Below are 17,003 nucleotides of genomic sequence, written 5' to 3'. Positions count from 1 at the left end.
TAGAAGCACATGCTTCTAACTTAAAATATACAAGAATTATGGGGTTGATGTTGCCATGCATGCAGTATTACCCCCATGTGCAGAAGGAGCAGATTTCGATGGAAAAAGATTTGATGACCATTGGTGGGCTAGCCTGAGTAAACAGCTGACATTTTGCATTCTCAAGCTAGTATTGGGCTGTAATTAAAGCACAAAAGGATAAAAAGGATCTTTTTCCTTTATGACCCATATTGATCCTTAAAAAAAGTATTTATGGGTATCACAAAATGATGCCCAAATTTACAAACTTTAGTGTATTATGATCATTATTATTGGTTTTTTTTTACTGTTTTTTTTTTCATTAGTTGATAGAAATGAACGTTTTAACTAGTTGCCGTCCAGCAAAGACATCCACAGCTCACATCTTGATATCTTTAATTTTGTAACTAACCACGGGGTCTAGTTTCCTCCTGACAGCCATTCTTTGTTCTTGTCACACAACACTCCATGGGGAGGGGGTTGTGTGAGACAAAGAATGGCTGTATAGAAGACTACTAAGGATCCTATCCTGCCTTTATGACAAACTACATTTCCTTATCATTATTTGTCATCATCATCATCATCATCTCTGTCATCGTCCATATCTCTATCAACATCCTCCTCCTCCACATCATTGTTAACAGAAGTCAAAACCCTAGCATACAAACGATGTATTTTTTCAGTGAAGAAAAGATTTTAAAAGGTGCCCTTGAGAAAATTATAAAATGTTTGGTGATTTGGAACAATTTATTTTTGCATAATTTAGCATAGATTGACACGTCATACACCATATATGGTTAGTATCGTGTTGATTTAACAGCGCCCGCCTCCAACTTCTCCCTTTTTCTTGAACGAACTGGTCGCTGATGGCTGAAGTAGATGTGACGAGCGTAATGACTTCCAAATTGAGTTAAAATTGGAAAGATAGATATATTTAATTGCCTTTTAGTTTTGTTCGTTATATTCTTTCGCTTCTGACAATGCTTCGTTCCTGTGCTCGAAACCTGTTTCGCCTAGCAGCGAGACAGTATTCCGCTCCAGCCGCTGCGACCACAAGTAAACTGTCCCCAGAAGAAATTTTCAAGCGCGAAGACACGTACGGCGCTCATAACTACCATCCCTTGCCAGCAGCCTTGTCAAAGGGAGAGGGCGTATTCGTTTGGGATGTCACTGGCAAAAGATATTTCGATTTTCTCGCCGCTTACTCGGCCGTAAATCAAGGTCATTGCCATCCTAGAATAGTGAAGACACTGCAAGAACAAGCTGAAGTTCTAACGCTTACATCCAGAGCATTTTACAACAACGTTCTGGGCGAATTTGAAGAGTTTGCGACTAAGCTTTTTGGCTACGACAAGCTCTTGCCGATGAACACTGGTGTTGAAGGTGGCGAAAGCGCGTGTAAACTTGCAAGGAAATGGGGGTATCAAGTCAAGGGAATACCAAAGAACGAAGCAAAGATTGTTTTTGTTGAAGAGAACTTCTGGGGGCGGACTCTTGCCGCAGTATCGTCATCTTCTGATCCTGACTGCTATGGAGAATATGGCCCATTTATGCCTGGTTTTGAACTTATTCCTTACAACGACCTTGCTGCTTTGGAGGTAAGCTATTTTAGACGTAGCTGCTTCGTTGGACGCAGACAATCGTGTAAATTGATGCCACGTGCAACAACCACACCGTGAATCACCACACCGTACGTAATGATCTGAGATTCTTATACAATGTGCTCTCTTGTGGGAGACCGATGTTTGGTTGTTGCGGGTAACTGATAATTCGACGAACAAATTTCATTTTACATTTCGAACAACTCATCAGTTTCTATATTATTAGCCTTGAAAGCACAAAACGTGATTCTTCATTGGTAAACAGTATGTAAAATATGGAAGGGTAAGATTTCCTTTTCATGAGCTTGCATTTATTAGGCATGGAGCAATATCATACCATTTCTCACAAATATATAGTTAATATAAATAGCGTAATAAATGTGTGGGGTTGTGTAGAAATCTTACCCTTTAACAATTAGTTGATGCGTCAGCGTGCGTATGTCGAGATATTGAGCACGCGGTAAGTTTGGAGAGCACGAAAAAGGCCTAAGAGTTGTGCCTCGTGCAATTCTAGCCTCTTGAGTGCTCTCCAAACTTCCCAAATGCTCAATATCTCGACATACGAACAGCTGCAGCATGAAGTAATTATTTTATAACATTATCAAAGTGATCAATGCATCAGTTAACTTAAAATTTTATTATTGTAGGGCGCGCTCAAAGCTGTACGCGTCAATGTTTATGAGAGTAGATTTTTTTTCCTCACAGTTAAGCTTATGTTTTTATCCTGAAACTGAGAGAAAGTGTACTCTAAAATGATTGTAAAATCCATATTTAGGTGCCGGAAAACTATTAATTCACCGAAAAATTGTTATTGAGAGAAAACAATTTTGCAAAGAATGATCTCACGCCATTATAACCCGCACAGCTCGCGGAGATGACAACAACAACAACACTCACCTCTTTTCCTTACTATCGGTTAACAAATTCAAACGTTTCCTCTTAAATTTCCTTATAAAACACATGGTAAACATGCTACCGTGTACTGCCGAGTTTTGGATGCACTCAGGAGACTCAGGATTGCTAAGCTCACAACAACTCGAGGAATTATGAATATCAGTGTGCTCAATAGGAATATGAAGCATGCTCGCGCTATTGGATTTGATGAGGGGAATTTTCTAGCTATGTTATAAAATGATTTGCCATATAGACCTTGTCACGGTTTTTGACGCCATCTTGATGAGCAGGCAAACGCATGAGAAATTACTTTACAACATAACAAAAGTAAATCGCGCGCTCTGATTGGTCAGTTAGCGACTACCATTTGCCCGTGGGTGCACGCCTAGAAACTGAGCTAGCGCAGTAAAATTTAGGTAAATTCATCAAATCTCCTCTCCTGACAGTAAAATACATCAATGAAATGCACAGATGAAAAGTGGAAGTTGAAGAAAGTACTAAGCTGTCGTTTTGAAAGAAAAAAGACAAAAGATCAAGTGACAGATTTGCCCTGGATGTATTAATCACTGTTTTCCTCGCAGCTAGAATCGGCTGAAGTAAAATTGAGCGAGCGAAGATTCATGGTACATTTTATGTGTTTTTTTATAGAAGAGAAAGTCTGTTTGAAATGTACATTTATCAATTAGCATTGTGTTATTGACTTTTTGGTCAAGCTGATGCTAAATTCAAGCAAATATTTTAGGAAACACGCTCAAATTCGAGACAGCTTTGTTGTGAAGTTTTCATCGCATCGATTAAAAGTTTTAGTTGAGTTTAGACGGGCACATTACACTGGAATAAGCGAATTTCATTTGAGTACAGAAATATTTGGGTTTTCAAATAAATTTTTCAAAAAATAACTTCTGTGTGTATTATTTTGTTCCTCAGTGTTCATTCATAACAGTCATTCAGAGAACGGTAAAAAACAACAGCTTCAGCGCCGGCTGTGTGTCAGCGAATTTTGGTTATAACTTTGACTTTCATAGCTGGATTTCCTCAGACAGATTTCGATACAAAGCTAGTTACCGGTAATTTCTTTTTAAAATTAGTGTTAATAAAGGAATCACAGTCAAAGTTTCTCATTTCTACTTTACGTTTATTTCAAAAATTGTCACATAAATAAGCTTGATAATTATTTCATTTATTTGGTTTTAGCTTATTTTTTAGAGTCTTTTTAGTTGGTGTTTATAGTTGCAGCTATAGTTTTCCCTCAAAGTTTTTACCCTAATATTAAGAGCAAGTAGACAGATGCCATTCAGAATAACAACGAAAAACGTTTTGCAATTTACCTGAAGAGCTGAAGACGCACAACGGTTGATTCGGCGAAAGAAAAACTCAAAGGGGCGGGTAGATGGCAGCATACATGAACTCGGACCGATGACTCAACCGAAGGCAAATGGAAAATAATGTTTTTCTGTTTGATTATGTTATAAAAGAAATGGTAAACGTTGCAGCTGTGCAACCATGGAGTTATGGATGTTCTTGGAAAGTTTGCTAAGCACTCAAGAAGCTAGAGTCGCACTCGGTGACTCTTACGCTTCTTTTGTGCTTAGCAACCTCCCGCGTGCATCCACAACTCCATGGTTGCATGCTGCACGTTTACCATTTCTCAAGTGTTTGTATGAGAATCTAATGTCCGTAGAACGGCATTTCTGAAAAAAATATGAACGGTAAACTAAAGCTTCACTCCTAAGGATTCTACTGAAAAAAATTTAGGGCATTTCATGGGCTAGAAGACCTACAGACACGTTTTTAAATTTTCTATACATTTGTCTGTAAGAAAGTCGCGGGAAAAAGTACAGACAAATATATGGAAGATCTAAGGCAAGCTTCTGGAGAAATTTAAGCACAGATACGCCCCCAAAATTTTTTAGTAATTCATTTGCTTTGTAGCTTTAGTTTACAATTTATATTTTTTTCAGACAAGCCGTTTTGCGGAAATTATTCAACATTAGATGCTCCTGCAAACACTGTAATTTCTCACGGGTTTGCCTACTCGTCAAGATGGCTTTGAAAACCATGACAAGGTCTATTCAACGGTGTTTTTTTTTTTTTGTTTTTTTTGTTTTTGTTTGTTTTTTTTTCAACGGTTAACATTTGGGTTGGATTGGGATTTAACAGTAAAGAAGGGCGGGATGGGAGATTAGCAGGAAAAAAAATACTATAGAAACACCTTTGATGCAATGCATGACTATTGAGCCTATCACAGTCTTGTATGCCCCAGTTGTTCAGAAAGTGGATAGTGCTATCCGCTAGATATCTTTTTCCAGTGAGTAACAAATTTAGTTTCCCAAATACTTATCCACTGGATAGTAATTTATCCAGTGGATAGTGCTATCTAGGTTTTTAACAACCACAACATGGTTAGATTAAAGGGCTATCCAGACAAATGTGAAAATTACAAAGGGAAAAAGGGAAACATGGAAACTATTTACAGCAACTGGGATGGTGGTAGAAAACATAGCATTAAACACTCAATTTTTGAAGGATGCTTGTGTGGTTCCATCTTAGCTGTGTTTTCTCCTTTTATATCCTCCTGAATAGCATTCAAACAAATGCATTCTCCTGATTGTATAGCAGTCAACATAATTTGTTTGTATCCTTCTTACAGAAAGCTATCAGTGACCCAAACACTTGTGCTTTTATGGTGGAGCCAATCCAAGGTGAAGCTGGTGTTAAGATTCCTGATGATGGATATTTGAGAGGTGTCAGGGAGCTTTGTTCGAAGTATAATGTAAGTGTTTATTATATCAGGGTGCCATGCTAACATTATCCTCTGTTGAACAAACCATTGTTTTTTTACTTGGTCAGGGATGTACACACTGTAGCTAAGGAAAAGCTGGGAATGCTTTTTTGTTAGTCAACCGGCTTTTTTACTCAACTGTATCTTCAAATTTATTTTTTTTGAGCTGTTGGTAAGCTCTTTTTCAGCCAGTGAAATTAGCCAGCAGCGGGCTCTTAACAACCTCCCTGCTTGTTAAACTTGAACCAAGCATCCAAATGTACCCTTGGAAATAATGGGCCAGACATCTCCTACGGAGAACGTCTAAAGTTCCTTAAATGGCCAACACTTCAACGAAGAAGATTATTTTCATTGCTTATCGAGTGTGATAAAACAATAAACAGACTTAATGGGTTACATCCCTGAGCATTTTTTACATTTGCAAATGATTTTCGGCCCTTAAGAGCTAATCACCGTTTCAAACTTAAGCTTGCATCCGCGACTTTAAATAGTTTTGAACATTCTCTTTTTTTTTTCACATAATCAATAAGTGGAATAATTTGCCAAAGGAAATTGCTGAGGCGGAAAATTTGAACAATTTTAAGAACAGACTGAGATGTCATCTTGCAAATTTTTCTAGTGAACACTAAGTTCTTCAAACTTGTGATATTTTATACTTAGTATTTTAAACAGTTGTAAATAATAAATGTTTTAATTTATTTTATTATAAGGAGATAAACTAGAAAAGGATAACCTCCTTTATCTTCTTTTCTCTTTCCTATGAAGTTGTGAATAAACAGTTATTATTATTATGATTATTATTATTGCTATAACCCTTTCACTGCCAAATGTGGCCAAAGGGAAAATTCAACCAAAAATCCCACATTTCATTTTGTAAAATTTTGAAAAACAAGTGGCAAAATGTGAAAGTACAGGTAGAGAGATTTCATTTGAATGGTCACCCCATTGGGTTTCATCAACAGACTCAAAAGTTAGAGCTTCCTTACAAAACACCATTATTCACTCTGGCAGTGAAAGGGATAAAGAAAGATCTTGTGTAGTAAGGGATAGCTGAAGCCACAAGTTGCTGTCAGCCTTAGATACCATAAAACTCCGAAACTAAGCCCCCCAAACTCGTAACGCAAAAAACCCTCTGGTAAATTTCCTTCCAACTACCAACTACAAGGCTAACCCAATCGATTTTGAAATGCAAATTTCCCTCCGTAGATAAGCCCCTCCAAAAATAGGCCCCTCAAAAAGGGCCTTTGAAAAATATAAGCCCGGGGCTTATTTTCGCAATCTTACGGTATAACACTAAATGTACCATTTTCTTTGCTTCTCAGGTTCTTTTCATAGCTGATGAAGTGCAAACTGGGCTCGGTAGGACTGGAAAGTATGTTCTGACAATATGTTTTGAAACCCTTATTCCCATGAAGTACTCAAGGGCAAAGTTTCAAGTTGGGAAAACAATTTTTGTTAACTGGTTGACATATTTTTTGTAGATTTTTTGTATTATCTCATTGGTATTTCATTTTTTCTAGCCGTATATTGAGTTAATGTTTAACTGTCATAATGATGTTAAAGAAAAGTGTTAATAATTGTTGGTGGGTGTTTTAACTTTGAAGGCGCTTGGCTGTGGACCATGAAAATGTCAGACCAGACCTTGTTATTCTTGGAAAGGCTCTCTCTGGTGGTGTTTATCCTGTAAGTTACAACCCATTGTTAATTTTTACTTTTCTTTTGATTGAAGCGTTACTATCCCAAAGCTGTACTCTGCAAGTGTTTTGAACCTTGGATTCTAGGATGCCAACATTAACTTTTGTTTCTCAAGAAAAGAGTGACTGACATCAATCTTATCTTAACATTATCAATATTTATTGTATAAACACCAATGAAATACCAAGTGAGCTTTCATGCGAAAACTTGATATCTTCACATGTGAAAATAACATGTTATCTTCACATGTGAAAATATCACCATTGCAATGGCTTCACAATAAACCGCACCTTTCAGACCAAAAAACTATTTAAGTAAAATGGTTTGGTATTTCATTGGTGTTTAAGAAATAGAACATTACATGGCCACTTGGAGGTACAAAATTTCTCTTCTCGTGTTGAAAAACTATTTCAACACTTGAAGAGAAATTTCACATCTCCACGCGACCATGTGATATCCTCTATAGCATTAAGATAAAAGTTGTGAGAATTGTTTAATGTTCAACAATGGCTTAATGTATTGATTAATTAAAGAAATGTATAGAAATTAGTTTAGAGAATTTGTATGTGGATATTGGGGCTTAGAATAATTCACTTTACAGTTTTGTTACTCAATAGCAAAGCTAAGTTGCCAACAGCTGGCAGTGATTGCACAACCTTGCTAACCTGAAAAGGTTGGAATTGAGTTTGTCTGATTGAAAGGAAGTGATTAAATTACAGAAAATCTCTGATGTGGGACTTGTTAAATTTTGAAATTAAAGGGATGAGTAATGAACAGATTATTTGATGTGATATAAAAATAATTTTATGAGTCTGATGTGAGGTAATTTTTTTGAAATTGTATGTAGGTTTCTGCTGTTCTTTGTGATGATGAAGTCATGCTTACTATAAAACCTGGACAGGTAATGTGTTATTTTACATGGCTTCTTACTGTCAAACTCAGAAAACCGTAAACACCAAAATTTTTAGGAATGTTGATTGTGTTTCCATCAATTACAATAAAGTTCAGGACACGCAAGCAAACCTCAAAGCCACAAACTGATTACCGTTTCTGTTTGCGGTGTAGTTTTCACGTGCCTTATTGGCTTTTTCCTTGCAACACAGTAACATTCCATAAATATTTTTGTATTCACTGTTTTGAGAGTTTCGTAGTAACAGATTTTCATGTTTTCTTAGAAAGAATATACACTGATAGACATCATTATTGGTTTCTTGTAGCATGGTTCAACCTATGGTGGAAACCCACTTGGATGTAAAGTTGCCATCACTGCATTGAAAGTAAGCTTTTGAACTTTTTTATTGACTGTTACCAAGTCTTTACCATTAACTTTTTTTATTAGCGTATCATAATTTACTGTTCCGTTGCCCTTTTCTCGAGAGGCCTGGCAACTTTTAAGGGCCAAAAACAAATATTCAAATCCAAATCTAAAGAATGAAAACAGGCATCCCAGCCAACAAACCAGTCCATTTTGTTTTGTTAACTAATAGTTTTATTATGTTATGTAGAAAATGTTTGAAACCTCCATCTTAAATGCAATAACAGCAGCTTTCCCAACCCAGTAATTATTGGGACTTTGAGAAACAGGGCCCTGGTGATAACACCTTTGGTCTCTCAATTGTAACTAATGCTAACAAAAGCAAAAATATCCTTTATGCAAAACTTAATTTTTACTTAGCTGCATTTGCCTTCATCCCTGTTTAACTAATGGCTATATCAAAAGTAGGTTGAGTTTGATTGTCCGGGTGAATGTAGTCCTGAATAGGACTGTTGTTGTTGGCAGTGACTGACGTTTCGACAACCTGTGCGGTAGTCATCTTCAGAGTCAACTTTTGAAATGACTCCTGGGTTCAAACCTTTCACAGTTTTAATGGCTATATGTTTGACACTGCTGTGTTCTTGTAGGTTTTAGAGGAGGAGAAGCTAGCTGAACATTCTGCTAGGTTGGGAGAAATCATGATACCTGAACTGCAGAAGCTGAACCCAGCTGTTGTCAAGTCTGCACGTGGCAAAGGGCTCATGAATGCAATTGAGATCCATGCTACTGATGGTGAGTTTCTAGAAGCATTAATCTCTGTTGTTAGGTTTTTTATTATGCTATTGTTTTTAAAGTGTACCTTTTGCCATGTCTTGCCTGGGTAACTGTTTAACAGGAAAGTCTATCTGAAGGATTGTAAAGTTTCCAAATTTACTGTGTGGATGATAATAAAAGATCCCTTTAAGTCCCTTCATATTCCCTACCCAGCTGTTAACCTTTTCCTACCCTCATGTAGAAAATGTAACTTTTTATGGAAACTTCTATCAGACTGTTTTTTTATATTTATATATTAATTTTAAGCTTAAACCTGCGCAGAACTTGGTTAGTTCTCAAGTTGGTGGACCTTCTTGTACCAATGAAACAGGCTTGAAATTCACATATTATCATTTTTTTCCAGAATTTGATGCATGGAAGGTTTGTTTGAAACTAAGAGACAATGGACTGTTGGCCAAGCCCACTCACGATCACATCATCCGGTTCACACCACCTCTTGTCATCACAGAAGAGCAACTCCATGAATCACTTGGAATAATCAGAGATACTGTTGAGTCATTTGCTTAAGTAAAATAACTTTTTCGTACAAACAAAATATATCAGGTTGCTTTGCATGCTCTAGCCCTTTTCCTTCTATTAGCTTTCTATTTTGCTATGGGTGTGTTTCTTTATTTACAAAGTAGCAAATTAAAAACAACAGCTTAGAAATAAACTAGCAATAGTTTTAAACTAGGTGTAAAATAATTCATTGGGTAATATTCAGTTAGGTGAAATTATTTTACTCAACTGAAAGCTAATGCAGTTTATTCTTGACTGAAGGAAGAAAAGGGCTAGTTTTATTTATAACTCACATCAGCAACAAGTTCTCCTTACATACCCAATATCGGGCAGTGCTGGGCAATATTAGTTGTTGAGCTGGTAACAATTCACCAATAATAATATTGTTAGAATTTTTTTCTTTTTTTTGCTAGATCTGAGGAGTGGGAAAAACATAAGCAGTGAAATTGAGCTTCTGGGATAAAATGATCATATTCAATTTTTTTTTTATTCACCCAACCCTCAATGCTAGGTGACCTTGATTATGAAATTGGTCCATTACTGTGGCTTGGGCAAGTTGGTACAGAGATTAAAACAAAATTCTCCCACTTAGTATCTTAACAAAATATGTTTGATGTAAGGGAACTTGCTGCAGTTTCTGTTGCCTCAGTGGCTTCTTTGTTTCCCAGTGTTGGTCAAATGCTCTTCATAGTTGACAGTTTACAAGCAGAAATTAAGGGGTTAATGATTAACTTGTCTTAGAGGTCACTTTTTGTTAAAGGGATGTTTCACTTGTACCATTCTCTGCAGATTATGTATGTTGAACATTATTTTGGTGACAGTTTTACTATTAGTTGACAAGACATGAAGTTTTCTTCGGCCATTTTTCTTTCTGTTTTTTTATTGGTTGTATTACACGAATGATGCTAAATTTATTGTACTCTTAACTGTAATATTAATCTGATTGTTATTATTAAGAGAAGACAAGAGTCCATTTTCAAGTTGCAAAAGTTCTAGCTTTCAAAATGTGGCCAACTACAAATTTTCTGAGTGAATAGGTTGTAAATAAAAGACAGTGACTTGAAACTTTGTGGTCTTTTGGAAAAAGAGGCTTGCAGCAACTTGGAAATGGCCTCTTACACATCACAAACTCTTCACTGCTGGTGAACTCTCAGCCTCTGCATGCTGATGGAAGACGTCCCTCAGTGAAATGAGTTGCCTGCTAAGCAGGCTGAAGAGGAGGAAGAAAGAAGAAGAAGCCAAAGCTTATTGCAGTTGATAATCTACTGCTGGTTGTCCTCAATAGGCTATTTTATTATTTTGTTTTATATTATTTTTACTTGCATCAGTCAACAGAACATTAACTGTACACAAATGCCAACCAAATTCGACGAAACGACACAAAAGGGGCTTACTTTTGAGTACACAAACATTACGTTAAAACAGTAATTAAACTTACTACAAGTAGTGACTGGACGGTTATAAACAATATTATTTTTAAATCTACATTTTTTCATTTTATTATTATATACTTTTTTAGTCATTTTTAGAGGTTGAGGGGAAGAAATAACTTAGTAATATCGTAGAGTGATTTACGAAACCCGTGAAACAGGTACTAACAACTAGTGCAAAATAGTTTCAAGAAAACTAAAGAATTAGGGAATACAATAATGGGAAGTAGTCCAGTACCTATTTCGTGGGTCAAGTAAAATCACTCTAACACAATGAAAGATAACTTACCACTAATAATATTAATACTGCCTTAACCAAAGTAGGAGTTAATAAATTAATGTCATTAGAAACTTATCTCTGCTGGTGACCTGTCGGCCAGTGCTGATGGAAGATGTCCTGGAACTAGATGGAGATGAGGAAGAAGAAAAGAAAGAAGAAAACACACTGGATTCCTTGCTGGTTGAAAACCTATGACTGGTTTCCCCAAGGGCTATGTGATTATCATTATTTACAGTTTTTCATTTTTACATCAACATTAGACATACTCGGCACAGAAGTAGAACAACATGCTGACCAGTTAAAAGCTGATAGAGCCAGTAGCCTGTTGAAGCGTCTTACACAAGCCTCATTCACTTGTGCACTTGTCATGTAGAATTGTACTTTTTTAAGTGTTGCAACTAGTTTAGCAGTTCAGTTTTTTTAAGAAAACTATCAGCAATTGTTGACAGACAGGTAATTGACAGTGAACAATATTCAATTTTAGTCAGGAACTGACAGTGAGCTTATTTATAATGGAAGTGAAATATGTTCAGTTATCAGTAATAATAATGATAATAATAATAATAAGGTCAAGACAGATAGTGACCTCTTGGTTTGTGCCAATTGCAGCTGTCCTTCTGTTGAGACTGGGGATCAAAGAGGAACCAAGAAGCAACTAAAACATTTTTTGTGGTCGATACACCCGTATGCGGGTCATCCCCCAAAAGGTTTTTTGTATTTGTGTCTATTTTTGTTTCTATTTTTGTTGCTGTATTCATTATTTGTTGCAACGATACACAGAATGGCTATTACAACATACAGTGCACACAAGACAACATGACTGGACAACAAATAAATAGCTGATAGGTGTTATTTAGTTAATCTCATAATTAAGTAAGTTAATATATATACCCAAGTGTGATAATGTTTTTGTGGTCTATTAATGGTCAACTTATAGACAACATAGTAGAACTTATAACCAACAAAAACCAGCAGAAGTCTGTTGGGGCTGAAGAAATATAGCTTGTGAGATTTAATGTTCATTTTATTATTTAGTATTATGTGTGAAATGGTGTGATAGCTCTCAGCTGCTGCTTGAGTGAGCTCCATCTTTTGAAATGGGCAAAAGAAAATTTGAAGAGACAGAAGTTTCTTTTGGTCGATTGGGAAAAAATCCTAATAGAAACTTTGTTTAAGTTAAATTTTTTTTTTGGTTATTGATTTTCTTTAAAGACTTTTTGTAGACACCGGTTACAGGAGTTGAAATCTAAGACTGACAACTGTTTGCTGTCTTTACTTTGATCACCTCTGCATCTAATGCGTTTGTGTAAAGACAAGTAGGATGACTAATTGCTTACTGACTAACCAAACATAGAGTTAACAATGAACATTAATACTGTAGCTTAACATCGCTGGTACCAGTTCAACTTAACTGTACTAAGCTGTTTGTTGGCGCAGACCACAAGAGGTTCAAGACGCCACCAGCTAAATGAAGATGATGATGATGATGATGAAGATGATGATGAAAGAAGAAGTTTCCCGCTGGTCGATAACTGGTTATCCCACGTGTGGGCTTCAAATTTCTTGTTCCAATGTGTGCCAACTGGCTGTACACATTTCGGGATTCAAGAATCTTTAACGACAAGACAGGACAAGAAAGTATACAGACTAGACAGCCTGTATGGATCCATTTGTGTGTATGTTTGTGTACTGTGTTTTTGAGTTTAATGTACTTTTTTGTGTTACTTTGTTACATGGCAAATTTCCAGAAATTTACCAAATTAAAATGAACTGTGAATATATTGATGATAAAATAAAGTTTGTACAATACAGTTTAGGGCCCACGGGGCAGTTTATGACACAATGAAAAGTTTTTAAACCTGATTTAACTTTTCCTAAAATGTGAGTGGTCAATTTCCGTTTTCATTTAATCTTTATTCCAGCAAAATTACTGCCTCTTAGATAAGTAGATTGCAAGGCTGATGTAACTCTTAGATGTGTAGAAATTACATGACTGACATGCAAACAACAGAATTTTGTCAAGACAGTTTTCGACAGAACGTTTAAAGTCAGCTCCTACCAGTCTGAGGGTAGTGCAGCTGACGAGCTCCGAGAAGGCGAAAGAAACCCTTTTGATTTCACTGGTAAACAAAGATGGACTTCCAAAGTTCGTCCCAGTGAAGTTTGTTTTCTGTATGTGGTATCGTAGTAGATTGAATTGTTTTTTGAAAAAGTATTGTGAGAAATACTGCCTTGTTTTTAGCTGTTTTATGTTAGAATTTGTTGTGATTGTGTGATAACCTGTTTTCTGTCTTTGTGGATCCTGGTGCTACCAGAACGTCGGTAGTACATTGACTGAAAAAAAAAACGAACTCAACATTGTGACTGAAAGACAGCATTTAGGGAGGCTTCCTTTGTGAAGAAGATAGAAGAGTGAGGGAAATTGCGGTTTGTGGCTGTACACTATATCCCAAGGAACACTTTAAACAAGAGTACCTGTGTGAGAAACGCGAAAACGACATTTTGGAAAGTTCTTTTATACGATGTAGTCTTGTGGGTTACTTAGATCTTGTTGGATTGAGAACATGTACAGTAGACATATGCTAGCCTTAATAGTATAGTACATCACCTTGGCTAATCAAGGGACAAAAACCAGGTCAGCAATCAAAGTTTAATGACGTTACCAGGGAGATCCAGAAATGCAAGACTGCGTGCGTCGATTCTACGAAGGAGTTGAGCCGATAGCTCCTTTTTATTTGTGTTCTTGGACTGCGACGAACATTTTGACACATCATAGTTCAATAAAAACTGTTAGCAAAGTAGTATGCCTCGATACAGAAGGACAGCAACTCAACGGACCATGATAATAGAATAAAGACTCAAGAAGTCAAAAGGGACAATCAACTGAGGACATGAACTAGCAAAACGTGACCTATTAAAAAGGGACAGGGGGGAGGGGAGAGGCAAAAAGACGTCAGCTGTTAGAAGTGACAGCGGGATCAAGAGCGGCAACATGCAGCAACAGCAGCAGCAAAGCAACAACAACAGATGTGAAGTTGGAGGCCATTGGTTAAAGGGCTTCCTTCCCATCTTTATCAACACAGACTGTTAACTTACGACACACGGGGATAAGTGTCAGGAGATGGCTTCTGTGGAAGGAATGGAGGCTTTGGAACTAAAGCAGCACAATGGAAAAACAGACTGGACAGTGGACAGTTGACAACATAACAATAACCAGTTAACATTCTAACAACCCAAGGAGCGTCGTGCTAAGAAGCATGGCCATTGAATACCAAAAGAGTAACAAACATTGTAACAACATACGTAGAGTAATCAGTTGTGTGAAGTGTTCATTGAAAGGCAGCAAACACAACAATGACGAACTTGACAACCGTTACGACATACAGAAGAGCTAATGACCTAAAGCACAAGTGAAAGGGGTAAACCATCAAATCAATGAATCTAAAATTAACTTAATTGTAAGAACCTATCGGTTACTCTATCACTGCAACTGGCAAATCAAACTGGTAAAATCAGCTTACTTGTAGTTGTGAAACATCCCTGAAACTCAGTGACTATCCAGTTCTATTATAATATCGTTACGTGATTTTACCATTGCAAACTCAACGCTTTCCCGTCTCTTTGCTGGAAAGCAAACACGCCACTGATATGTGCGGAAAATATACATTTTTTTATTTACTTCACTGTATGTTTGCCTGTATCAAAGAAGTGAGGAGTTGAGATTCGTACAACGTGATAGTAGTGAAAGTCGTAATTGATTTCTCGTACTTTTTACTTCCTCCTTGCGTTTTGATCATGCAGACATACAAAAACAGTTCCAAGATTCTGTTCTTTGAAATAAAGCTAGACCTTTCCCGTATTCCGCTTCAGTGAGCAAAGTCTTTGGTGGATAATTCCATACAAATGATTGTATTTTGTCCACTCAAACCTCGAATTGGCGCCTTTGTTTACAGGAATGCAGGAAAGGTCCATACCATTCTACGTATAGTTTAATTAGGACAAAACAGATCTTTGATAATAACTGGAAAGATAAAGTTGCGTCGCTTACCACCTTTAAAACAATATTGGATTCAGCTTGAAGATGTCTGTGGAAAAGTACAGTTTTTTAATTATTGTTTTCAGTTTCAATGTTAAGTTTTCTGTTTAAAAAACAGCGTGTTAAAAAGATGTTATTAAAAGGCTTGTCTAAAGTGAATTAGATTTGAGTTTGTATTTTGATACCCTGAAAGTAGTATAGTAGGGACCGAATTAACCTTTTATTGTGACGGAAGACGTTAACGCCGATGATATTATTGTTAATGTATTCCTCCGCAAGTTAATGAGGTTCCTCCGCAAACAGGTTCATTCGGTCCCCACTTTACTACTACTACTGTACTACATATCTAGGCAAGATTTATCTAGGCGAGATTTATCGTGCGCGACTACAACATTCCATGGTTGCTTTGCTTGACCGCGCGCTACGCGCGGCGGTTAAAAACTCACTCCCGCCATATGCACAGGCTACTGCATTGGCGACTTGTATAAGCGCTTGGAGACGTCTGATGGGGTGCATTGGATTGACTTTATTTTACTGAGGATAACTGGGTTAACTCCAGCAAACAATGTTATAGGGACTACTAATGTATCATCTACGGGCATGGATAGCTTTGATGTGATATGATAAAGATCTAGACATTGAACAGCGTGGCTTCCAAATCTTGATAGAAGCGATTCTTTCGATCCGCGCTCTTCTTGTGGCTTTGAACATCCATTCAGAAGGAACTCCACTTTAAGGGCAGGTTAAAGTGGCTCGGCCTGGTTTTCAGTGACAACATCTCATTTTGAACGCGAAAAGCAAAGATGCCTTAAACAAAGCCGGAAATCGAATACTTATTTGTATCGGCGTATCCATGGCAACATGGTGACGTTTTTATCTTTGTACTTTTCCTCAAAAGCTCGGGGTTGGCCCCGAGGTTGACAATGCCCGGCCCTCGGGCAGCGCAAAATTTGCAAATGCCCCACCCCCGGGACTCGCAAGGTGGGCAAATGTCCCGCAGTAGTCCGGGGTGCGAGGGGCTGGGCGCAGCTGGAATTGACTGATGCATTACAAAGTAAATCTTGTTTAACCTCGTTCCCAGGTCCTCTCTCCTATACGGTAAACAACTAACAGGGTGTCGGTAAAACGGGGGGGTCGCCGCGATCCGGGGTCTATCTTTTTTGTTTTGTTTTAAAAAAGAATGGTGTTTAAGGAACCCTAACCCCAACCCTAGACCCAAAACAGCATTCTTGACAAACAAGATAGACCCCGACGCAGACTCCGACCCGACGTTTTACTGATACCCCAACTATTAAACTCTTATTAATCAACCACATTTTTGTGTTTTGACTCTCTCATACACGTAGCACCACAATTCTTTAGAAACTAATCACTTCATTCTTTTGGTTGTCAGCTTGTTCAAAACACTGTTTTGACTAAGATTCTCAAGAGTCGAATATAGTCGCCTTGGCCCGGTTGCATAAGACCTACACTTAAGTGCCCACTTAAGTAGGTCAGGGTTAGGGTTGACACTAACACTTACGAATCCGTTATGAGTACACTTACGGGTGTTGCATGGAACGCACTTAGCACTCTCGTAAGTTTCTGTTTTACGTGGTAACTTGCGGGCTCACGTAACCTAGCCTGTTCCAAGCGTTCAGATAGTGGGGAGCGGTGCGAACTAAAAAGGAGCGCGAAAAA

The 17,003-nt window shown here is 37.4% G+C and overlaps 1 protein-coding gene across 1 annotated transcript; it reads left to right on the top strand.

Moving 5' to 3' along the window:
• The first annotated feature begins 848 nt into the window (after window positions 1-848).
• On the top strand, window positions 849-15,482 carry LOC140933896 (ornithine aminotransferase, mitochondrial-like). Its single transcript, XM_073383568.1, has 8 exons — window positions 849-1,616; window positions 5,164-5,286; window positions 6,618-6,667; window positions 6,900-6,978; window positions 7,838-7,891; window positions 8,208-8,267; window positions 8,893-9,037; window positions 9,423-15,482. Exons 1-8 carry the CDS (start codon window positions 999-1,001, stop codon window positions 9,584-9,586), a joined length of 1,293 nt encoding a protein of 430 aa, XP_073239669.1. The 5' UTR covers window positions 849-998; the 3' UTR covers window positions 9,587-15,482.
• The last annotated feature ends 1,521 nt before the right edge of the window (window positions 15,483-17,003 follow it).

This window comes from Porites lutea, chromosome 4, assembly GCF_958299795.1.
Source record: "Porites lutea chromosome 4, jaPorLute2.1, whole genome shotgun sequence".
Classification (NCBI taxonomy): domain Eukaryota; kingdom Metazoa; phylum Cnidaria; class Anthozoa; order Scleractinia; family Poritidae; genus Porites; species Porites lutea.
Note: the sequence above shows the minus strand (reverse complement) of the source record. Positions and strands in the feature narration are given on the sequence as shown.